Raw genomic sequence first — 26,061 nt, 5'->3', positions numbered from 1 at the left:
TTAGCGCTAGCAATCTCAGTAAAAATTGGCTCCAGATATGCTGTTTGGCAAACACTTTATTGAGAGCATTTGCCCTATATTCATATGTTCCAGACAAAACCTACTCATACAGCTGACACATTAATCACATGGATGTGTGAGGGATTGATTGTCTATTTGTCAGAGTGTGCCTACAGTTACTGAAATGGGAATTAAATGTAAAAGTGGGTGACAGGTCTTGTTTTCACATATACAGCACAGTCTCACAATTTCTATTTAAGAGTTCCTATGAATACAAATGAAACGCGCAGGTGGGAATTTGATGGTCTTGATAGCTATACATTACAATTTCCATGAAGATATGGGCTATGTTTGGAATGCAATATTAGCATACTCTATACCATCTGCTGTATATAGTATGTGAAATTAGAAAGCATTATAAAATGCTGTACATTTCAAACAACAGTATTCTACTCTATGGTCATCTAGCATATGGTGAAATTAAAAACAGTTGCAACATTTCTCAAAAAAATATTGGTAATCAAGAACGATCTGATAAAAAAAAATGTTTATGCTTTGCTTTGTGGGAGACAGTATTTTAAGCGGTGTGTATTTTGGCAAATTCACAGTAGTATGTATTCTGGGTATCTGATATATGTTCTGTGTATTAGTATGAGTAGTAGGGTAATATGCTAAAATGTCTGGAAAATGTCAAGACTAAAAATGACTTGAATCAAACAAAATATACACAGTCAAACCAAAATTTAAAATACTAAACAGGAAATAACTTAACTATAATGGAATATGGTCTTATTGCCAGACACTCGGATATTGTGCACATTCTTAAATATAAATTCACACAGATTTAAAAAAAAGTATTAAAACTAAATAAAATAACATTAAAAATACCACATAGCTCCCAGGTTGGTACTGGTTACTGTGCTTATATCCCTCATTGTCACCAGTCGTTTTAGTTCAGGCGTTTGTTTTGAGCACCTCGTCCTAATCGGGGTCCTTAGCGTCGTCTCCAGCACTGGAGGAGTGGCTACTGAGGTCAGCCACGCCCGATTCAAAATCACTGCAGGTTGAAAGGTCATCCGGGTCACCGCTCTTGGGTTGGGCTGCTAGCTCTAGTGGCAGTGTGAAGGAAGGAGTGTGTTTCTCGCTTCCCGGGGTGGTGAAATAGTCCAGTGGGCTGCCGAGTTCACACTCGCTTGGGATTGGCCGGTGGGCCCTTTCAGACAACTTCTTGGTCTTCTTCCGATCCCCCGAACCCGTCTTCTCCTTCAGCTCGGCAAGCCTCTGTTTAAGTGAGGGAGTTTGAAGAGGTCAAAGTCTGTCAGTTTTACATCAGTGCAGCAGATAAAAGGAACATTCAATTCTAATGGACCGTTTGAAATGGAGCACTAGCATACTGTAATGTGTAATATCAGAATGAATCCCAATCCCAGAGAGGGTGATGGCTACTAGGTGATTCGTTTTCAAATACTTATAATACATATGTGAGATTTATGCATGCATGTGTATGCCTTGTCCAGCGTCCGCCTCCCGTGGTACCTCCTGGTGGGTGCTAAGCTCCTCCTCCAATTGCTGCGACTCCTCCCTTACTGCGTTCAGGCAATCGGCTGGAGACTGTGAAGCCACACTTTTCTCTGCACGGCCATACATCCCCTTCCAAAACCTATATAAAAGTATTTTTGCAGTAAGATATCTTAAAACATTTGCATCAAATGTAAATTAATATTGGTCTTCCCTGAATAAATTAGATTCTTTCTTTCGGCCGTTCCCTTCAGGGGTCGCCACAGCGAATCATCTGCCTCCATCTAGTCCACCTAATCCTCTGTATCCTCTTCTCTCAGGCCGACTACCTTCATGTCCTCCTTCACTACATCCATAAACCTCCTCTCTGGTCTTCCTCTTGACCTCCTGCCTGGCAGCTCTAACCTCAGCCTCCTTTTACCAATATATTCACTCTCCCTCCTCTAAACATGTCCAAACCATCTCAATCTGGCCTCTCTAACTTTTTCTCCAAATTTTCACATGTGCTGTCCCTCTGATGTACTCATTCCTGATCCTATCCATCCTCATCACTCCCAAAGAGAACCTCAACATCTTCAGCTCTGCTACCTCTAGCTCTTCCTCCTGTCTTTTCCTCAGTGCAACTATGTCCAAACCATAAGACATCGCTGGTCTCACTACTGTCCTGTACAACTTTCCTTTCGTTCTTGCTGGTACACTTTTATGACACAACAGACCTGACACTTTTCTCCACCCATTCCAACCTGCCTGCCCACGCTTCTTCGCCTCTTTTCCACACTCCCCATTGCTCTCGACTGTTGACCCTAAGTACTTAAAATCCTGCACGTTCTTTACCTCTTCTCCCTGTAACCTCACTGTTCCACTTGGTTCTCTCTCATTCACACACATGTATTCTGTCTTGCTGCGACCAACCTTCATTCCGCTTCTCTCCAGAGCAAACCTCTACCTCTCTAGACTTTCCTCCACCTGCTCCATGCCCTCACTACAGATTACAATGTCATCTGCAAACATCATAGTCCATGGAGATTCCTGTCTGACCTCATCTGTCAGCATCACCTGTCTCATCTGTCCATCACCACCACAAACAAGGGGCTCAGAGCCGATCTTTGATGCAGTCCCACCTTCACCGTGACGTCCACTGTCTCACCTACGGCACAACTTACCACTGTCCTACTGCTCTCATACATATCCTGTACCACTCGAACATACTTCTCCGCCACTCCAGACCTCCTCATACAATACCACAGCTCCTCTCTTGGCACACTGTCATATGCTTTCTCTAAATCTACAAAGACACAATGCAGCTCTTTCTGACCCTCTCTGTACTTCTCCATTAGCTGCTGCTCACAAATGTACACTTCTCCCCTTAGCCTTGCTTCCACTCTTTCCTACAACTTCATTGTATGGCTCATCAGCTCTGCACATCTCCCTTGTTCTTAAAAATCGGCACCAAAACACTTCTCCATTCCTCAGGCATCCTCTCACTCTCTAAAACCTTGTTGAACAACCTAGTTAAAAACTCTACTGCCATTTATCCACTTCCATACCTCCACTGGTATGAAATCTGGACCAACTGCCTTTCCTGTCTTCATCCTCTTCAAAGCTCTCCTAACTTCACCCTTGCTAATACTTTCTACTTCCTGGTCAACAATATTTGCCTCTACAACTCTTCTCTCCCTGTCATTTTCCTCATTCATCAGTTCCTCAAAGTACTCCTTCCATCTTTCCCTCACCCTCCTGTCACCTGTCAAAACATTTCCACCTCTATCTTTAAACACTCTTACCTGCTGCACATCCTTTCCATCTCTATCCCTCTGCCTCGCCAACCGATACACATCCCTCTCACCTTCCTTACTATCTAACATTGCATACATGGAAACTGTATGCAATGTCCTCATACGTGTTCTCTTTGGCCTTTGCCACCCCTATATTAACCTCACTCTGCATCACCCTATATTCCTGTCTACTTTCCTCCGTCCTCTCACTGTCCCACTTCTTCCTAGCTAACCTCTTCCTCTGGATACTCTCCTGGACTTCCTCATTTCACCACCAAGAAGTCTCCTCGTCTTCTTTCCTCCTTCCAGATGACACACCTAGCACCTTACTGCCCATCTCCCTGATCACTTTGGCTGTAGTATTCCAGTCATCTGGAAGCTCTTCTTGATCACATAAAGCTTGTATCAACTCCTCCCTGAAAACCACACAGCACTCTTCCTTTTCCAACTTCCACCACTTTGTCTTCTGCTCTGCCTTTACTCTCTTCATCTTCCTCACCACCAGAGTAATCTTACACACCACCATCCTATGCTGTCTAGCTACACGCTCACCTACCACTACTTTACAATCGCTAATTTCCATCAGATTACAGCATCTACATAAGATATAGTCCCTGAATAAATTTTGTTCCCCTAATATTTTGTTCAGTTGAGAACTTCTTACAATACCCCAAATGTTTCAAACTATTTTTAAATTGTGAGAAAACTGCTATTTTAACCAAGGAGCCGGGATGTCTGAGGGAGTCGACTGTCAATTGCGTCTTATCTGTGTTACCCTTGGTTTTTGGTTTTATTTTGCAAAGCACTTTACCTTAGCAGTGTAAACAAGTGTCACAGCAGCCGCTGAGTGAATCCACAGAGTAACGTCATTTTAAACACACTTAAATATATCTGATATGATGAACAGAGCTGTGTTACCTCATACTTGGTATGCGGAAAAGGAGAAGCGGAAATAGCGCCGGCGACTGTGTCCCGTCATAATAAAAGCTGTGTTGCGCAACAAATCGCTCCAGCGGCCTTGCTCAGCTCCACAACACTCAGCCCTGCTCTGCTTCACACTACAGTAACGTTAATAACCGCATCCATGAACATGATTTCTGCCCAAATCCTAATTTCCACTAGCCTAGAAATCTAGACGCACCCTAGCAGCAGCAAATTTAATCTGCCCGCAAGTGTCGTCTAGGAACTCTCAATACCCTTCTGAGCTGTATTCCTCTCAATCTAGACATGCCAATCACGTTGTATATAGAGTCGGCGGGCGGGGCCATAATGACGACGGCCGAGTTGCGTTTGTGTGCTTCTAGTAAACACAGAAACTGGCGAACGGCGGCGGTCTTTCGAATCAGCTTTGACTGCGATTCTGGAAGACTTGGAGTTAAGCTTTTCTCTGAGAAAAGAACAAAGAACGGCACTGAAGTCATTCTTAAAAAGGTAAGATGTGTTCTGAGATTAGCGAATGTTTAATCTATCAACAAGCTCTGTTTCACCTTCGTTGCTCTGGTTGGTGTAGCGCTATCCTATCGCGTGCAGAGGGAGTTTGAAAGACATCCGTTTATCCCGCCCCACGGATTGAGCCCTGTCTATGGTGAGTTTCCAGACCAAACATCTTGATGTGGGTCTGGCTTGTCAGGCTAAATTTCCACTGGCTGCGAGTTGATGACCACATGTCTCAAACTTAGCATCATTAAACTACACCTTTGTTTTGAACAGGTGCCCTCTAGTGGATTGAAAAGTTACAGTGCTGCTTTGTACATAGAACATTATGTAGCACTTCTAAGGCACCCAAAGTCCACTAAAGTGCCTTAACATAAAGCAGACAATTAACAAGTTTATTTTCCCCCTTTAATTCTTATTTAAAGAAATCCAGCACCTTTTTCTATTGCTACATTGGCGGGGGGGAAAAATGTCACTGCAAGCTATTGTGTGTCCAGTATGGTTTCATTTCTCATTCTTACAGTATGGAAGCTTTGTCATCTCAAAAGAAAGCATGACTTTTGTATAATTAAAGGGGACATAAAAGAAGGTTACATGGCTGTTTAAAGGCATCAGGGCCCTTCAAATCAAGTTGACTTACTTGAAACAATAGGCAGTGGTGAGAGGTTTCAGAACACCCTGTGTCTGGCTGTGGTCTGTCCTGTACAGAGGGTTTGTGTATTCGGCCCTGTTCTCCCACAGGTGGGGCCACAAAGAGTGTGTTCGCTCTTGTAACCTGTATAGTGCACAAAGAGGGAAATTGAGTAAAATAGCACATAGGTAATGAAACCAAGCAGATCCTACAGTTAGAATACCTTTTGTTTGAAAATCGATTCTATATCAAGGGCTTACCACAACCATAAAAAAAAAAATTCTAATCTCAACCTCAGTTTGATGGCTGTAGTTGGGCACAACACAGTTAAGTGTTTTGGATATTGTTGAACTCCTTTTTTGAAGTACAGGCATGTTTGTTTAGTCTGCTTTGCAGCTTGTTATGGTCCCTTAGACAGGAAGAGAATCTAAACATCATATAAAGAGATGAACCATAGTTATTTTACTTATTTCACAGCCTCCACACCACAGAAACATCTGGCATAGTTTTTGGTGTGTTCGACACCGTTGGCACTAGCCAGACCCCCATTGGTAGCTTTTCGGCAGATTGAGCATGTTTAATTGGCGGTGCCCATTTGTGCTCACTCTTTTCAGCTTAGTGAACCGGTGGTCTCCTAGCCAGGAAATCTAGACGCACCCTAGCGGCAGCAAATTTAATCTGCCCGCAAGTGTCGTCTAGGAACTCTCAATACCCTTCTGAGCTGTATTCCTCTCACTCTGGACGGGCCAATCACATCGTGTATAGAGTCGGCGGGCGGGGCCATAATGACGACGGCCGAGTTGCGTTTGCGTGCTTCTAGTAAACACAGAAACTGGCGAACGGCGGCGGTTCTGGAAGACTTGGAGTTAAGCTTTTCTCTGAGAAAAGAACGGCACTGAAGTCATTCTTAAAAAGGGAAGATGTGTTCTGAGTTCTATCAATAATCTATCAACAAGCTCGGTTTCACCTTCGTTGTTCTGGTTGGGGTAGCGCTATCCTATCGCGTGCAGAGGGAGTTTGAAAGACAACCGTTTATCCCGCCCCTCGGATTGAGTCCAGACCAAACATCTTGATGTGGGTCTGGCTTGTCAGGCTAGTGGTCTCCGCTTTGTAACAATTATTCAGCTACACCAGCTCAGTTTTGTTTAGGGACAGGTAACCATAACCTATGTAGTTCACCAGTAGACCAGCACTCTACCAGCTCCAACCAGCATAAACCAGCCTGGACCAACATATTCTGGTTTAAGGTGGATTTTTTCAGCTGGGTACAACTTCCAGTTTGTAAAGTGTACATCTGATGAACATTGTACCATCCTATAAGATCACAGTGGAGGAGTTAAGAATATCAATAAAGCGACACTGGTGGTCACATAATAGCAGTGACAACATAACAGATGTAGTATATTCGAATTTCATTCATACTACCCATTTTCACACTATACAGAACCTCCATTTTAACAGTCGCAAAGTACGTTTCAAACCAAATGTAGGCAATACACGATTTCGGGTGCAGAATTTGTTTACGGTTAGTGTATAGCCACAGTCCTAGCTTCCGGTATCCCATTTTGAATAAAAAATACAGACCACTGCCACCTGCTGGTATAGATTCATTTCCTCTCACACAGATGCAGCACATACAGTCTTTGGCCATTGGCTATAGTATTTGCAAAGTTCAAACACAAGGGCTGCATCCAAAATCGAAAACTCTCTTGAGTAGGTACTTATTTTGTATAAGTAATTACTACACAACCGCTAAATAAAAAAATAAACAAAATGTCTATATATAGTATGAATGTGTGCATTATGATTATAATCTGGATGCAGTACATTTGCCATGTTGTCTTTATGATGTGACCTACCAGCATTAGTTACGTTGCTTCCCTGCCAGTCATAAATCCTCTCCCGTGGCCTCTAGTAAAGTGTCCATCGTATGCAGTATGCACACTTCAGAATCTTGCCGGAAGAAGGTGGTCATCAGGGTATTTTTTGCCTACTCTTTTATACTGTGAATTTGGAAATACTTTTCTCACATACTGTTTTTCGCCTACTACTGTAAATAGTGGGGAAGTATGTGATTATGGATGGTTTTTGGTCCAGACGCAAGCAACATGAGTTGACACCACAATCTAGTTCTTTGATCCACAGTCACTACTAGTTCTTTGATCTTGGTTTGTGGTGTCTGGGCCTTTAGAAGCTGGCACCCGTTCATAAAAACCTGTCCCCCTGGACTCACAAAAGTTACGTAGCAATATCATCTGTTTGGATCATGCCATTTTCGGGCAATTTCCAAGTAATCAGACTGTGGGAATCTATACTAGTACATCTATAACCACCATAGTCCTAAAAGTAATACATTTCTGTCAAAGCTGTGACCTAGCTGTTAGACCACACGCTCTGACACGTTGAGCCGCAAGCGCTCATGCAGCTGGTGCAAGTACAATTTTGGCAAATTTTGCTGGTCCTGTTCTCTGCTCTTTTCCCAATAAGCATCCATGAAAGTGGCAAAATGTGGTTGGTTTTCTTACTTTAAGTCTCTCCTTTCTTTCTGGCAATTGCCGATGAAGTTCCCATACTGGCAGGAGTAGATGTGGGTGTGTAGCTGTATGAGGAATCGCTCATTGAACTCAAACGCACAGGGGAACTGCTGCATCAGCTGCCACACACACTCCAGAAACTGATCCATAACTGGGGAAACCTCCTTAGGGTCACCGTCAAGATGAGCGTACCTGAATGAAGAACATTTTATGGCACACTTTATTACGACAGTCCACTTCAGACATTCTACTAATGATAAGTAACTTTGCAATTACATGTCAACTACCGGTCATTAAAGTATTTGTACACTGTCTCTGCCAACACTATTTTAATGGTCCCAACAGACATTCTACTCAATACAAGTAACTTAACAAATACATGTCAACTTATACTAATACACTAATGAGAGCTAGTTGACGTGTAGTTGCAAAGTTACTTATAGTTAGTAGAATATCAAAAGTTTAACCTATTTTATTAATAAATGAAGATGAAATGTATAGTAGAACTAAGGTTGTGTGTCCACCAAAGCGTTTTTAGGCAGCTTTGAAAACGCTGAAAATGCCTTGCTGTGAGTGCTTGAGAACATTTTGGCAGCGCAGCGTTTTTTTCCAGTCTACACTTTTCGCTTGTTATGATGCAGAATAACCGCGCAAGTATTACTAGTATCTCATTTCACAGAGTTTGTTTCTGTATTGATTCTATATGAAAAAAATGCTGATATAAATGCAACGTATTTGCTCTGGCTCTTGTTTTAAATTATTTTGTTCCGTTATTATGCTTCTTGTCATCTGTTTACATTGTACAAACAAAATGTGGCAGTTGGTCTGTGTTGCATTTGTCCCGCCCCTCCTCTACTCTAATTGGATGGCTGGGTGAAAAGTGACGGGTGCCACGTTTTACTCAATGTTGAACGTTCTTCCACTCTCAACAACCAGTAAAAAAAACAGTGCTTGAGTGTGAAACAGACACTCAGCACCTCTTCGTTCATGGCGTTCTAAAAATGCGGCGTTCCCATTGAAAACAATTGGATATGCCAGCCAGCCACGTGAAAGAAACAAACACTTTGGTGGACACACGGCCTAACAATATACTTCTGCCTTCAAAAATTACATCATTTACCCTTGTTTTCCAAACTTTCCTTTTCACAGATTGTATTCGATCTTTTGCAGATTTCAAATCGTTGTCATATTACAAAACAAGAAATGACCAGTAGTGTGGCCAAATAGAAATATGTGCGTCTTTTCATCAAAAAACAAAACCAAAAAACATAAACATAAAAAATTGTCGTATGACTTCAGAAGACTATGTAATATGTTGGAGAGTTGTATAGACCACTTCAAATTATCTTTTCTAGCCTATGGAAATATAAGCTTTAGCTATAATATGGGAACATTCTTCAAAAAAATATTTTGTGTTATAAGAAAATTTTCATTTTTTGGTAAACTGACCCTGTAGCATTTCATGCTTAGATCATAGAGGCTCACCTAAGCTTAGAAACAGATACAGTTACAGATACTGTGACTAAACCATGAGTCATGCAGTATACAGTTGTGGATTGAGTAACGAGGCCTTTCTGGTTTCATATGTTATTCATGCACAACAAACACAGTAGAGGAGATTTACAGAAAGTTGTTCTTCAATTCAATCATGCCATTCAATGAGTAAAAAATAAAAAACTCCAAGTCCAACATATGTGACTCATGCTGGCAAAATGAATCAGAATGAGCAAAATTTCAAAAATTATTTACTGTTATTTTCTTGATTTACGTTTACTTCAAAATGGTGTTAAAAAAAGACTACACCTGTTTGAAGTCGATAGAGTCAGCATAGTCAATTTTCTAAAGGTTCCAAAACAAAATCACCTAGTTTTTTCCCCCCATGATACCACAAGTGTTTAATTTACATTAATGAAACGGACAGCCTGTATATTATGACCTACTGTATATAATGTTTATAATAATGTAACATCAGATTTCCCCCCCCAAAAGTTAACCAAACATCACGGGACATCTTACATGTAAGACATAACAGATAATGAATGTGTGAATACTAGCCAAGACACTTTTGAAGTACTGTAATTCAGTGTATGCGTGTTTGTCTTTGTGGTGTGACAGGCAGCGGGGCGAGGGACCACGAGAGCGGGCCGGTGATTAATGTTCACGAGTGCCAGCTGCGTGGCACACCGGTCTCGTCTCGCGGCCATGTGACGGGAGCATAAAAGGAGGAGCAAGGGCTGCGGAAGACGAGAGAGGACCAGGCCTGGATTTATGTTGAGTTTTGTTTTACGTGTTATTATGTGTTTGTGGGCAGTCGTCCGTGAGGGGCTGCCCACGTTTTATTTTGTGTGTTTGCGGGCAGTCGTCCGTGAGGGGCTGCCCGTGGTTTTACTTTCGTTTTGTTTATTTATTTTGAATAGAAGTTGTTGAACGTTCGCCGGTTCCCGCCTCCTTCCTCCTGGGTTTTGGCACCAGTGTAATAAAGTTCGTAGATGGGAAGGAAGGAGGCGGGAACCAGCGAACGTTCAACAACTTTTATTCAAAATAAATAAACAAAACGAAAGTAAAACCGCGGGCAGCCCCTCACGGACGACTGCCCGCAAACACACAAAATAAAACGTGGGCAGCCCCTCACGGACGACTGCCCACTAACACAATCACACGTAAAACAAAACTCAACATAAATTCCAGGCCTGGTCCTCTCTCGTCTTCCGCTGTCCTTGCTCCTCCTTTTATGCTCCCGTCACATGGCCGCGAGACGAGACCGGTGTGCCATGCAGCTGGCACTCGTCAACATTAATCACTGGCCCGCTCTCGCAGTCCCTCGCCCCGCTGCCTGTCACACCACAGTCGTATTGTGTGCACACGTTGGATCTGTCAGTCAGCGTGAGTAAGATTGTGTTTTCACGGACAAAGGAAAGGTACTCTTCTCCGAAAACATACAAATAAAGATGTTTAAATGTTTAATTGCTATTTGGAGAATTGGGATTGCTAGACGAGGTCTTAAAGCTCCCATTCTTCGCGATTCCATCTTTCAAACTTTAGTTAGTGTGTAATGTTGCTGTTAGAGCATGCATAATACCTGTAAAATTATAAAGCTCAAAGTTCAATGCCAAGAGAGATATTTTATTTAACAGAAGTTCCCTTTCAAAGCCTACAGCGAACAGCCGGTTTGGACTACACCCCTGCACTTCCTGCTGTAATGACGTCACTAGAACCGTTTGTTGACTAACCCTCTGCCCACAAGAACACACAAAATAGGGGGCGTGGTCTTGTTGCTCTCCCACGTGGAGAAGAGTGCGCATTCAGCGCTTGCATCTCCCCGTTATGGTAAGAGGCGGGACCTTTCCGGGCAAACTGCGCTAAGCTGCTGTCCAATCACAACACGGGAAGCGCTGGCCCAATCAGAACTCGTTACGTGTTTCTGAAGGAGGGACTTCTTAGAACAAGGAAATCATCAGGCCGTTTTTAGGACAGAGGAAACAGCGGTGTACAGATAAGTAAATTGTGTGAAAAATACTGTGTTATATTGCACACTTTTAACATAATCAAAGCTTCGAAAACACGCAAAGAACGGGATCTTTAACACATTTTTGTGAAAACCTCTATTTTTCACTTGTTTTGCCTGTAGTTCAAAATTATCCTGTGCACATTCTGACCCCTTTTGCCAGCGTGTCACGTGTCCAACGTCAGTTCAAATGAAAAACAAACCTGTGGGAAAACTTGTGTCCAAATGACACCCAGTCCTTTTCAATCAGAACCTATAAAGAAGAGGACTTGTTTAAATAATGACAAAAAAATATTTTACTAATATAGTTTATAGATTATGTTAGACTAGCAACAAAAAAAAGTCAAGTTGTTATTACCATCAGTCCCTTGATAGTTCTGTAGTATGAATCTAGTAGTACACTAGCCACCGAACAGGCCTGAGCTGTTCTGTCCCACCCATCTGAACAGTGCACAAGAACACTTACTCCATCCTCCGCCACTGCCTGTATATACACACACAGAATAATACACATGATTATGTCAATCATATGCGTACTTAGGTTTTCTGATTAGGTTTTCTGCTTTCAATAACGCCAGACATAAATCATCGTTAACATTTTCTAAATAGTATTGCCTTTGCAATGAAGACTCCAGCATCTAGAATAGCTTTGATGTGTTTTAGCCACCCAGAGTTCTCCAGACCCCACAGGAAATCACTCATGGTAGGAGCCACGAGATCACCAACTGCAACAAAGAGACAGAAAAGGTGAATTTACATATAGATAGCAATCGACCACCAGACAGGTATCTGCTAGTATAAGAGTAATAATGATTAATCTGTCTACCATCTATAAGCTTCTGTTGGCTGTTCCTCATGACATGGATGTTTTCTATGCCAATGAACTGCAGTTTTATGTTAGTGTAGTGGTCTTCATTCTCGTAGCCCTTCCCTGCAGCACGATTAGCCATGGCATTCAGCTGAAAGTAGTTACAAATAGTGTTTTTCAAAAACACAATACTGCTAGTACTTATGGTTATTTGCACTATGGTACATTTTGGAATTATAATGGTATAATTATGGCATGTTACATTATGATATAGTACATTACACTGAGAATTGGGGGGATGGTGCTTAAATGTCATAAAAATGTCACTATGCAAAAAAACAAAAACTTCATTTTCATACAAGTATCAATATACACTACTTTTCAAAAGACTGGGGTCATTAACTCTTTCCCTGCCAGCATTTGTTTTTAAAAATCCAGTCACCGCCAACATTTTTATGGCCCCCAGAATGTTTAGTAGAATAATATGATTATCTGAACATGCAATATCGGAATAAAGAAAAGAGCCACCGTTTTATTTAATTCTGATCGAGTCCATCAACACCCCTAAAGCGTCACAGTCCTATAGCTTGTCCTGGGTTGAGATTTCATTCAATAAGATTAGGCAGCTTTGGTTTATATGCTGTTTGAATGTTATGCACTATTTTACATATGCATCTGCTATCACTTGTTTCTGCTTCTTTATTGGATATTAATTACTTTTTTAGAAGATGCATAATAGCATCCTCTACCTCTACCATATTTCAAAGAAACAACTAGCCTAAAAAAAAAATCTAGACGCACCCTAGCGGCATTAATTCTAATTTGCAGCCAGGGTAGTCGAGCAACTCTCCACTGGATTGTGAGCTGGAAAAAAATTTTGGTCGGGCCAATCACAACATATATAGAGTCAGTGGGTGGGCTTAACATAATGACGGCAGAGTTGCGTGCTACTTGTACACAAAGAAGATGGCGAACAGCGATCTTTCGAATCGGCTTTGGCCGCAACTCTGGAAGACTTATTGTTAAGCTTTTCTTTGAGAAAAGAACGGCACTGAAATAATTCTTAAGAAGGGAAGATGTGTTCGGAGTTTAGCCGACCGGATACGGTGAATGTTGCTCTTCGTTGCTCTGGTTGGTTGTAGCGCTATCCTATTGCGTACAGAGCGAGTTTGCAAGACAACCGTTTATCCTGCCCCTCGGATTGAGCCCTGTCAATGGTGAGTTTCCAGACCAAACATCTTGATGTGGGTCTGGCTTGTCAGGCTATGAAAATACAGAAAGTAATGTAACTTGATGGCCCAATCAGCATATAAAAATCATTTCTGAAGGATCATGTGACACTGAAAACTAGAGTAACGATGCTGAAATTTCAGCTTTTCTATCACAGGAATAAATTACAGTTTAAAATATATCCAAATACAAAACAGTTGTTTTAAATTGTAATATTTCAAAATTAAATGTTACCGTTTTAACTGATTAAATAAATGCAGTATTTGAAAGCATAAAATACTTATTTTTAAAATTTTTTTTTTTTTTAAACACCCCAAACTTTTGAATGGTAGAGTATAAACAAACAGAAGAATAGACCGATAGATAAGAAAACTATCAAACTACTCCATCTAAATCTCAACAGCTTGTCCAACCTGTTTTTCTTTTGTTTGTTTGTTTGTTTGTTTGTTTGTTTGTTTGTGTGTGTGTGTGTGTGTGTGTGTGTGTGTGTGTGTGTGTGTGTGTGTGTGTGTGTGTGTGTGTGTGTGTGTGTGTGTGTGTGTGTGTGTGTGTGTGTGTGTGTGTGTGTAATCCCTATGTTATCTGGACAAAATGTTATCTGGTCCCCACAAAGATTGCAATATCTGAAATCCTTGTCCTTGTAGGGACATTTTTAGGTACATAGGTACAAGATCCATACATGAGGATCTTATAAATCACACAGAAGGAGTTTTTTTGAGAAAGTAAAAATGCAGAATGTTTCCTATGATTGGGTAGGTTTAGGGACGGGCAGTGTAGGGAAAATACGGTTTGTACAGTATAAAATCCATTACGCCTATGGAAAGTACCCATAAAACATGGAAACACTACATGTGTGAGTGTGTGTGTGTTCACCTTTGGCCTTGTGTCCACCACATACATGTACTCGCTGACAGGGTTTGACTTCATAATGGCCTGCAGCATCTGCTCATCATCTGAGGAGCGTGCACTGAAACCAGAAAGAGGCTGACTGCTCCGACAGATTGACGCCTAGAAAAGCAATGGTGTGAGAACTTTACAAGACGGGAGGTGAAGACAACATAACAAATTAAGCTTAGCGTAAAAAGTTTTATCATTATTATTTTTGCACTTACACTGGTGTCTCTGTGGTAGTAGGAGAGAACAGGAAGACGTCCTCGACTCCGGAACTTGGCACTGCCCACAATGACAGCAGGAGAGGCTGACTTTGGCACATACAGCTCTGACGGATAAGTGTCACACAACTGCCAATCAAAATATTCAAATTACAACTATTGTTTTACAAAACAGTGGCCCTGTTTAAGAAACTACTGTGCTTATGCAAGGTTCTGTGCTTTGATTTTATATCAGATTGTTATAATTTGCTCTCCCTCTGAGACCGTCAGCTCTGAACCCCCAATGAAGAGCTACACTACCCATAATCCTATTGAACAAAAAAACCCAAACAATCAGATGTGTCACTGTCAACATCATTAGCTTGATTACGAGATTCAGGATAGCTTTTTTTCTATTTTCCACAGAAGCAAGCAAGCAGAAGAAAACTACAATCAAAAATTATTTTTTCTGGGCGAACTATACCTTTAATTACATAGACTTCTACCCTTGTTCAGTTTTCACATACATCACAAACAAAATTAATTTAAAGGGGGGGGGGGGGGGGGGGTGAAATGCTGTTTCATGCATACTGAGCTTTTTACACTGTTAAAGACTTGGATTCCCATCCTAAACATAGACAAAGTTTCAAAAACTAATGTTGGACGTTTGATGGAGTATTTCTGTGTCAAAAATACTCCTTCCGGTTTCTTACAAGTTTCTGAGAGTTTTTTTTCGAGTATGGGTCGACTTGACGTTAATAGACCGGAAGGTCCTTGTATGGGCCGTACGGGCTCTTCTCCCAGTAGGGTGCGTGCGCGCGTAACTAGAGGCGAGAGAGGAAATGCACGGCCGTAAACACTCTCTCAGCTGCAGATCCAGTCGTCCGTGAACACTAATGCCGGTTATAGTCCGCGCCGCGCTCCACTTCATTCCTCCACTTTGACATTAAGCGACTTCAACGCTTCAGCACAGCATTCCGGGAAGGCAATGCTTCAGTCGCATCGCAAAGTGGATCTCCACACTCCAAGAAGTGTGTTTTTGACGGAGCGGTCCCAGCGATAAAGGTTCGGTCCTGCTTTGGAAGCAGCCGGTGAGTAAAACTGCTTCAAATGTCTGTACTGTTGCTTATCGTCGCGTATGTAAACATCAGTAAACGACACGATCGCGTGCTTCGTCATTCAAATGCGCTAACGGACTTCATTGTTGTTCTCTGTATAACGTTACACAAGTCTGACGTGCAAAACCGTTTTGCTTGCTACTAAGGTTTGGTCGCATACAATAGTCCATAAACCGAATCATTTCCTCATAAACTGCGAGTAAAGACAAATGTTGACAGGCCACTAAATACAGTACATACCACAGAGACGGACGTCCTGCTGTTGCTGTTTCTATTTCAGCCTCCGAATGATTCTGGATCATATCTATTAGCTGAGATCGATAGCAAGGGTTTCTCCACGCTTGAGGACGTCACAGCTTTGCGCATTCGTCATTCTTTAGCTCCGCCCACTCGATACGCCTCCAGGCGCTCGTTTTTTTCCAGAAAGACTCGGTACAGCCCTTATTTCTTTTACAAATATAATAAAACTAAAGACTTTTCAGAGATATGAAGGATGCAATACTACTCTATAGGTACTCAAGATTGACATGAGATTGACTGAAACTGAGTGTTTCACCCCCTTTAAGGCATAAAACTCAAACACTGATCTCAGAAATGTTGTGGGAAAGGAAATCATGTTTATTGACCCTGCTGATTAGCTCATACTGACTCTGTGCTCATGATTGGCTGCTGTGACATGCCAGAGGTTACTGGGTATTCCCATTCGTATGAATTCAGCCTTCAGGTCGATGAAGGCCCAGGCCTTTTCCCTTAACTCTTTATCCAGGTTGGGGTTAAAAGAGAGGCAGAACAGCTCTCCATAGCGCTCTGCAAAAAAGAGAGACGCAAGTAAAAGTTAATGAGTGTATGGTTCCCATGGGCGTAACTCACAATGCTGTATAGAACTGTGCTCTGACGTTGCTCAAATTTCACAGACGGTGTATTTCATAATGCACTGTGAAGCAACTGATAAGATCTAGAATTATCCAAGCAAAAAAAAGCTCACTTGTTCACTTTTCACAGAAGAAAATGCAAATGTACGGATCATTAACCATGCTTCGCCAAATCATGTGAGTAAATTTGTTACATGACTTCCAATGGAGGCTCACAGCTGACAAGACACTAGTTTAAACAATTTCTAATAAAATGTTTGTAAAAGAAAAATACTGTAAAAATGCTACAGTAAAAACATGATTATTGGTTACCTGTAAATCACTGTACCATATACAGTGAAACACTGTAAATGGCTTAAAATCACATTATATGTAACTTTAAATGCAAATAAACTGGCATACTTTTGGTTTTTTGAAGTAAAAATAATTTACATTAAAAAACAAAAGGATAACAACAAAAAAAACATTTTTTTTTGTCATCAGTAATGAAGATCAGGGAGTTTCATGTTACATTTTGTATTACTTATTTGGAGTATCTATACACACCAGGTGCACATAGTGCACCTTATTGACAAGTGTTATTTGCACTAGCTCTGCCCCAGGGTTGCCAGGTTTTCACAACAAAACCCGCCCAATTGCATCTCAAAACTAGCCTAAAACAAGCCCAATCACGTTTTTAGAGGTTCCCTGGTCAAAAAAATGCATTCCGGGGGTAAGATATATGTTTTTTTGGGAGGGTTCCCTGCTAAATTGAGCATTTCCGCCGCTAATTATTACAGAAATGGTGTCACTTCAACCCGCGGACATGAAAAACAGCCCGGCAACACTGCTCTGCCCAACAATGCCCTGCCCAACAAAAAATAAAATAAAAACACATTTTAACGACTTCAGTGGTGTAGTCAGTAAAGCGTAAGGCTCATAAACTTGGTTTTGACACGATTGACCCGGGTTCAAGTCTGCATCCATTTAATAATTTTACTGAATATAATAATTTACACCATGTTATTATTGTATTCTTATGCTGAGGTGCAAATAGTATGTATCTTCTAAAAGTATAAATAGCTTCTAATTACCATTTACACATAAAGAACTGCTACTTTGACATTTGTAAATAGAATATCACTATTTTCACAGTGCAAACAGCATCGCTAAGAAAATGCTGCTTTTGTCACAGTGCAAATAGAATACATCACTGTTTTCACTTAGTGTAAATAACATCTATTGCACAGTGCAAATAGCCACTGCCTTATTTATTTTAGCATATTTACCTGATGGTGTTTTGTCTGTCATCTGAGCACAGGCCATGTCATGTCATGTGACTTTCTATTTTACCACCTATATTATCATGGTGATTATCAAACCACATTGTTCTTTAAGTAAATTTTTATATTTTATCATAATGTAATAAAATTTACAGTTATAAGTTTTAAAATATACTAAATCACCAATTTCCAAACCTATAATACCAAAAACATTGTCACCATATTTTCTACAGCATACATTTTACTTGATCCACAAAACATACTTTCTAATCCTAAACAAAAAAAATCTAGAAACTCACCAATTTTAATAGTGAACTAAACCCTAAAACATGAATAACATAACCTATAGCATAACCTGTTCTGTAACGTTTAACGGCAAGTAAATATTTGACTCTTTTGCACAATGTTTAGCATTGCATTTTTGGGGGTACTTATAGTATGCATTTTACGTCACCTGGGCGTGAAAGACGGGTGAGGGAAGCCAGCACATCTACACAGTCCTTCTCCTGTGGGATCAGCAGTCTGTAAACATGGAAGTTCTTACAGCGGATAATGAGAGGACTTCCTGATGGATTTGTCGGGAGTCTCTCCACATTACTCATCAAACTGTGCAGAACCTAGCGGAACAGGAAAGGTCTTTAGTGCCAGCAGGAGTCTGGAATCATATGTATATTTTTTATGACCTTCTTGTCTAGAAATAAACATATGTAACAGATAAAAAGCAAAATAAGGTGACAACAGTTGCAGTTGATTACAGCAATTTATAGAGGACCAGTTAACATAGTGGATGACTTGTGTCATTGTGGTTTAAACAATTGGAGTCATTTTCATGAGGAAGCATGATGTCTACATGGAAGGGTTTCGATTCCTACCCAGGTCTCTTTGCGGGCCTCCGAGTTCTCTACGAATATAGTGTGAGTAGAGGAGAGGTATAATGTTCCCACCATAGACTTCCTAGTGGTCAGTTTATCAAACATGCGTACATTTTCCACCTGGAAAACAACATGTAATAATTTCAATAAATGCTACAAAAATTGTGATGTACATTATATATTGTCAATTGGAAAAGAACATCCTACCCTACCAAAAAATATAACGTCTCAGAAGGTCATGCTAACTGTTTTTGCAATAATTACAACATTAATCATTTCTCCCACTTGAAATATTCTAAAACCTTCATTTAACGAGGACATGAGGCAGAGCTAGCTGTTAGATCATCAATGCACTTGTCCTAACCTGGTTTCATTTACCCTTGATTGAATTAAAATAGTAAAATATCATACCAATGAGTAAAATTAAATGGCATCTGCTAACTTTCATGGTGCATCAGTGATGCTCAGGCAGAACCATTATTAATATCTTGTTACAATGCACTCGAATAGATAAAGGAAAATGGGGGCTGCATTTTGGCCTATCATTAGGCATTCTGTCAAACCATACATTTTACAAAAGATTGATTTGGAAAATAATTTTACGTTTTTTTCTCCCAAAGCATATGCTATTAAAAATGAAAGAAAACGAGAGGATGAATGCTGCATTGTGAGATATCATTAAATACCGGGTCCGGGACATAAAGGACATCAGCAGTAACGTTAACGCTACCTTTGGTGTTCTGATGTGCTCCATTCTAGAGACGCCCGTCCAAATGATGCGCAGAAAATTAATCCCAAACGACCGGGGCAGCGGCTCTTTGTCACGTCAGAAGAACAGAGCCAGGCGGCGCATGCTGGTTAAATGAATCTAATTAGACAATGGGATGGCCCGCTGGCAATGTAATTCAAGCCATGGTTCTGGTCAAAGTGAGGAGATCCGCTGTGCGCTCAGCCTGGTACACGGTGGACAACACAGAGCGCACACGCGCACTAGTACGAATCCTACTATGGCGACGGTGCCTCTGAATATTACCTACTTCATATGACGTCAGTCCAAAAATCCTCACTGATTGGTTGAAATGCAGATAGGTGGGTGGGCTCTAGTCGGATGGCGAATAAACAATTCTCGCTTCGAGTAGGGTGGTGTGGTTTGTGAACTTTAAATAAACTACGTTAATGGACGCTAGGTAACCAAGCAATGTCATACAGAATTAATATTTTATGATCTAAATCCCTCGCTATAGTAGGATTTGTATTTCGCATTACCATGGATTATTTCCCAAAAGCGCAGCTAGCATCTTGTCTATCTCTTGAAATGAAAACTAACACGCCTGTGGAAATAATAAAGATAGGGGCAAGAATGTAGGTTATAGTTGCATTTTAAGCGGCACTAAGGTTCCGAATAAAAAAATATAGATTTTAAATAGTTGTATTGATTGATGTTTATATTAGCTTTTCTAGCATTGATTTGAGCAGGTTTAGTTGATTTGCAGTCACATAAAATAGCTGAGTCACACACAGTCTTGTCTTTTATCATGTGATTTCAAACACAATATTTTGAGCTGTTGCATTTGTAAATTTTGTAATATCATGCGCCATGTTGCACAATCTAACTTAAATGTATCATATGATGCATTTCCAACATTATATAGCTGATTTAATGTATCACTCTTTTCATAGATAGATAAATAAATAAATAAATAAATAAATAAATAAATAAATAAATAAATAAATAAATAAATAAATAAATCTTATTTTACTTGATTACGATAAATGTCAAATACTCTTCGGGGTATTCTATTGTTTCTGCGGATGCAACATTTGTCCAGAAGGGGGCGATAAATTACAGCCGTGATGATCAGGCCGTGGTCCGTACTTTTGAAAGCTCATAATGGTTTTCCCATTTGCAACTGTAACTATTATTAAGAAAAAATAGAATAATTTGTTATATATTTTAAGTACAGGATTTTGAGAATATGTCACACAACATCTTATGCGCACCACACGAGGTGCTGATCGTTTATAATCAAAAGCTGTAACCCATTCTTTTGGTTGAGTTTAAAACGTCACTGTTTTTATGATCTGCGCTCCAGTTTAACTCTGAGTCATATTTCCTGAAAACCTAACGAAAACTGCTTCGAAAACTGGGACGTATATGCGAGGTTTATTTAACTGACCTTTAGAGTCTGGTTTGTAGCTATATCCATGTGTTGCTTGTTGATTATTATTGATTCTGGGCGAGATTAAGTTAACTCTGGCTGTCATATGGGATCAAAGATTCAATAAAAAGAGTAAATAATATCACATTTTCCTTTTTGGCACCTAATTTGGCCAGGATTGGGGAAAATATGTGTTCTGTCTAACCTGACATGCTCATTTTATAATTAACCAAGGTTGATATAATGGTTTTTGAAAAAAAAAAAATGAAAAAAAAAAAAAAAAAATATATATATATATATATATATATATATATATATATATAAAATAAAAAAATAATGATAATAATAATAATTTAATAAATTAATAATAATAAAAAGAATAGCTGTAGTATATCATGAATTTGTGTATAGTCTATCTATTAAAATATGCAGCGATCTGCAAAATATCCTAAATATGTAAAATATCCTAAATATGCAATTTATATATACTCTGTATACTCATTTAGAGTCTGGTATAGGTGTTGCTTATTTGTTGATTATGATTGCTTATTATAAATGCTTATTTTAGTTGTGTATTTTCAAAAAAAAAAAATATTATTATTTTATTTTTTAAATAGCAATAATCTACTTGAGATACAACGAGATAGTGACAACTACATTTTTTAACTACTTTTTTCAGAAGCTTGTCAATTAATGGACTATGTATCAGTAGCATAGACCGTAAAAAAATTATAAAAATAGGGTCAGCTGCGTCAGCTGCTATACCATTTACCACCACTGTTATATACTTATACTAATTGCTTATTTCTTATATGAATATAAATTCATAAAGAGGTTTACAGTACATTTCTTTGACATGTAAATTAGGTTACAAATGTTTTACAGTATATTTTGTGGTATTACCAGTTCTCAATTTATAGCAAAGTGGGCGGGACAAACACGCAAGCGGTATGTCGTTTGTTCGATTTCAGCAAATCGCAGAGGTCAATGGATACAACGCGATTAATATGCATGAGCCCTGCCTGTCAGGCAGCAGCGTGTCTACTAAATTGTGAAGACTGTGAGGGGGTAAGACGAGAGCAAAAATAAAGTAAGAATAATACAAATAAATCGTTTTGACTATCGTTGTTAAATAAATATACAATTTATAGATACTGCTCTTAATCTATGACACAACAAAGTGTTGTTTAATTTGAGAAATATGCATTTTCACGCTGTGGCGGGCTGGTCGACATAAGCAGTGGTTTCGGGAGAAATACGCGTAATGGTGGTTTACTTGGTTGACTCTGTAAATTAAGACTAAAAAAGCTTAGTTTACAGTCTATGATCTGTAACAAAGACTTTGTCTGTTGGCAGTATTTAAAAAATACTCTAGTTGATTTTCCAGCCATTAGAACTGCTCTAACGTTATGCCACAGCTTGCTGTGGCAGTATCTTTTTGTTTTTGATAAATAGAATGTTAAAAAACAGCATTTATTTAAAATTGAAATATTTTGTAAATGTCTAAACTGTCACTTTGACAAATCTAATGGGTTTTTGCTGCAGTTCTGTACAAAGGTCTATAGGCACATTAGTATTTTCATGAAAGAAAATGTTTTTAAGCCAGTTATTTCTATCATTTGCTGCAGTGTCCCAGTAGGAAATATCACTTTACAGTTCCAAATATTCCTTTTGCCATTAATTGTAATAATCCGGGGAGATTTTTGAATGCAAAAGAAGTCTGACAACAGCCAGTATTATCTGATCTTTTCACCATCATTAAGTCCAAGTACTACTACTCAGTATTGTTTATTAGGAGGTTTGGCCTTCAAATATATTCACAGAATGAGACTTATTTTTTGTATGTAGTGTGAAATGGGCCAGATAAAGTTGAGGTGTCACACTAATTATTTGAGATTCAACAAAAAAAAGTAAATATAATAAATGATAATTTTACCTTTGTCCATATTTAACATCTGGCATCATATAACCTGATTTGGCCAGGATGAGAATGGTTGTGAGAGAAAAAATGGGGAAAACCCCCATTATTCTCTATAGTATGTCATGATTTTTACATTTACAGTGTCTAATAAAATAAACAGCAATCTGCAAAATAACCTAAAATATTTTGTTAAACAAAATTGCAGTAGAGGCTAGAATAATGACCTAATTTATGACCCAAATGAAGTTTACATGTTATTTTAACTTTTGGAAATTAAACATTCTTATTTAATTGTGCAGATGTCTTAAAGTGACCCAATATACCTGAATTCACCCTATACTGCTTCACTAAATAAGTGAACAGGCCAACAACTTTATTAATGGCTTGTTTTTGTTGAGTAAATATTATTAGTAACTCTATCCGCTAAAGTCTGTGGTCAGGTTGAATGTCCACGGGCCTCTAAGAGCACTGGATGTTTCTATATAGGTTCTTAGTTTAATACAAGGAGCCTGGGAAACATGATTTGCAGACTGCTGGAACGTGTGCATGGGTGGTCAGGACAGCGTCTGTGTTTCCTTTCAGTTTAAGTGAAGATGGATGCTGCTATTTCTTTGCTGAATGCAGTAACCAAATACCTTTAAAGAATGTTAGAGATTGGACCTAAAGGAGTATGGGCCATATATGTTTCAGGGGTGTGTGTAGACTGATTAAAATTATTATTTGGTGAAATAAATACTACAGAAAAAACAAATGAAAAAGAAATTAAAGCATAAATATCAACAATAAGGATGATTTTTGCAGTTTTCCCGCTCTATTTACACTGTCTTATCATTGCTTTTGTTGTTAGGTTTAATAACTTGCCATTTTGTCACATTTGGAGTTCATTTTCTACCCAAAATGACATATTCATACTGAAAAACGTAGTCTGTGTTTAGAATGTTGTTGTTTTTTAACTTTTACCAAGCAATGCAACATAATGCAACGTCAGGCACGATCATGCAAGTGTTTTTTGTTGTTGTTGCTATTTCCAGCTTGACACGGTTATCATTTCCGCGTCCTGCGCCACATTGTTAAAATGGATGCATTTGCATCCATGGGCGTGCTGGTCTGAGGTGTGTTCAGGCGCATTGTTGGTTCTTTGCTATTTTGAGGTAACTGAAATACACTGCCATTGACTAACTGAAACCAGGGCTGAATCTGAAATGGAGAGTTTCCCCAACCCAATCAAACACACCTGGAAAAGCTAATCAATGCTTATAAAGGTGTTTGACTGGGGTTGGAGCTAAACTCTGCAGGACAGTGGCCCTCCAGGACCGAGATTGGGGACCCCTGGTATAGGGGGTAATTTTGGATTCAGCCCTGGTCTAAAATCTAAAAGCGTATGTATTTTTTGTGTTATTATGGGCGGGTCCACAACACACGTACACTTTGCTTATTCACACAAAGGGATGCGCAGCAGCTCAAAAACATTTTTAAATACGGAAAATGAAAGGAGATGGAGAAAATAGAGAAAGGTTCAGTCTTTCCATTCGGATTGCATCCGCCATGGTGCGAGCACGCAGCTGGGATGGGAAATGAGAATCTAATTTGTTTATTGTATCTTACTCCCAAAACACACCCAATACTCATTAATGGAATAGGGACAACCCTTTTAGAACATCCACTGGGCAAGTCGACCATTTTCTCGTCAAACGTGGATTTGGGCACACTTTAAGTGCATTTTTACCGCTTTAGAACATGAGCTTAGATCATTAAAATGGTGTCTACACAATATGTATTGAATTATTTACTTAGATCTTTCTAAAAATATACACTTTAAAAGTGGTTTAATTCAGTGTTATATCATTTCAGTAAATAGTTTTTCAAAGGAAACTTCAACAAGAAATTTCTCAACCTTTTACTGGCCATGTTAAAATTACTTATTTTCTTTGTTAATTTTACTTAAATTTGGTAAGTGGTAAGTAATTCCATATGTGAAATTTATTGAAAAATATGCATTAAAAAATTGAGAAAAATTAAGTACAATTTAGGCTACTTGTCTTTTTCAGTGTAGTTTTAATTCCCAAGAATGATGCGTGGCACCGAATGAACAATGATAATAGATTTTAAATTACATAAAGCATATTGACACTACACAAAGACACTACACAAAGACCTTATATGTTAATACAGAACACTGAACAGAGGGGAAAAAAGCAAGTTTGCCATAGGGCTGTACTAGAATAATCGAATATTCGAATATTCGTTCTGTGAGGTGGCATTCGATTTTCAGTTTTGAGATTCGAATATTCGTTTGTTTTTTTTTTCAACACGTGACTTCCGTCGCGGACTCATTCTCACTCATGCTTGAAATAATAATAATAAATTTAAAAAAAACACCACAACATGCTTTCAATAAAAGCATCGCGCATTTTAAAGATTTAAATTAACAAAAAGTCAGAATAAGACAAAATAAATCCCTTATATAGAATAAAACTAATTGTAATAGATATTACATTTTGTGTCATTTTAAAAACAATTCATTTATTCTTATTCAACTGTTTATAAGCATGCTACCATGTTCTTTATTTATTACAGTTCATTGAAATCACTGTGTGTTACTAATTTAATTTCTGTTTTGGGATTCATTTGTTTTAAAGAAAGGTTCGTTATTAATACCTTATTAAAGTTCTTGCTCTCAACAGACTTTGTGTTTTGTATCACTTGTGCACTGTCCGTTTTCGGAGCATAAACCTGCCCGTGTAATGCGTACCGGAAACAGTTCTATTTAAAAGATTATTAAATGTTTATTAATATTTAAAGAATGTGTGCCACCTGATCATATTGCACCTAATGCAACACTGCACTCCACTGGGTCTGCCGCAACACATTTTTGATGCCGAAGAGTGAAACGCGAAGTCGTGAAAGATGATACAAATGCAAACCGACACTATTATTATATATTTAGCCCCACCCACCGAAGCTTCGAATATTCAATATTGATTGCCACCTAAGCTTCGAAGCTCAAAAAATGGCATTCGAAACAGCCCTAGTTTGCCAACTCTCACGCATTTGGCGTGACACGGTTTCAGGCTCGGTGTCACGCTCTCACGCTGACGCTGCCCAACTTAATCTCACAGCAAATTGCCAAACCTGCTTTTTATATTAAACAAAGCTCGGCCTATAGCTTTTTTTGTTATTATTATTACGTTTTAATGGGAAATTCAAACAATAAATAGCGTTTTGGCTAATGTTAAAGCCAGAGGCGTTGAAAATCTAGTTGCAACATGCTCTCTTCTCCCGGCGGCGCGCAGTGACGTGGCTCATGAGGGCTCAATACTTCTAGCCTGGT

At 39.2% G+C, this 26,061-nt stretch overlaps 2 protein-coding genes across 3 annotated transcripts in view; one reads left to right on the top strand and one right to left on the bottom strand.

Moving 5' to 3' along the window:
* Positions 1-38: 38 nt before the first annotated feature.
* mtmr7b (myotubularin related protein 7b) lies at positions 39-19,650 on the bottom strand. Of its 2 annotated transcripts, none has more exons than XM_067441914.1 (14): positions 19,381-19,649; positions 18,651-18,770; positions 18,233-18,395; positions 16,294-16,451; positions 14,548-14,676; positions 14,309-14,443; positions 12,224-12,356; positions 12,013-12,122; positions 11,756-11,881; positions 11,601-11,650; positions 7,884-8,084; positions 5,368-5,502; positions 1,537-1,660; positions 39-1,281 (listed from the first exon to the last, which is right to left on the bottom strand). In XM_067441914.1, exons 1-14 carry the CDS (start codon positions 19,402-19,404, stop codon positions 982-984), a joined length of 1,908 nt encoding a protein of 635 aa, XP_067298015.1. In that variant the 5' UTR covers positions 19,405-19,649; the 3' UTR covers positions 39-981. The 2 variants fall into 2 exon arrangements, with proteins under 2 accessions (XP_067298015.1, XP_067298016.1); XM_067441915.1 differs by having other exon boundaries at positions 1,076-1,281; positions 1,509-1,660; positions 19,381-19,650.
* A 2,206-nt stretch (positions 19,651-21,856) lies between these two features.
* The window catches only part of mtus1b (microtubule associated tumor suppressor 1b), a 59,003-nt gene continuing 54,798 nt past the window's right edge, over positions 21,857-26,061 (top strand). Inside the window, exon 1 of the mRNA XM_067441912.1 lies at positions 21,857-21,899. The gene's annotated coding sequence lies outside the window, so the exon portion shown is untranslated. The remainder of the gene's footprint in view (positions 21,900-26,061) is intronic.

Source organism: Pseudorasbora parva, chromosome 4 (genome assembly GCF_024679245.1).
Source record: "Pseudorasbora parva isolate DD20220531a chromosome 4, ASM2467924v1, whole genome shotgun sequence".
Lineage (NCBI taxonomy): Eukaryota > Metazoa > Chordata > Actinopteri > Cypriniformes > Gobionidae > Pseudorasbora > Pseudorasbora parva.
Note: the sequence above shows the minus strand (reverse complement) of the source record. Positions and strands in the feature narration are given on the sequence as shown.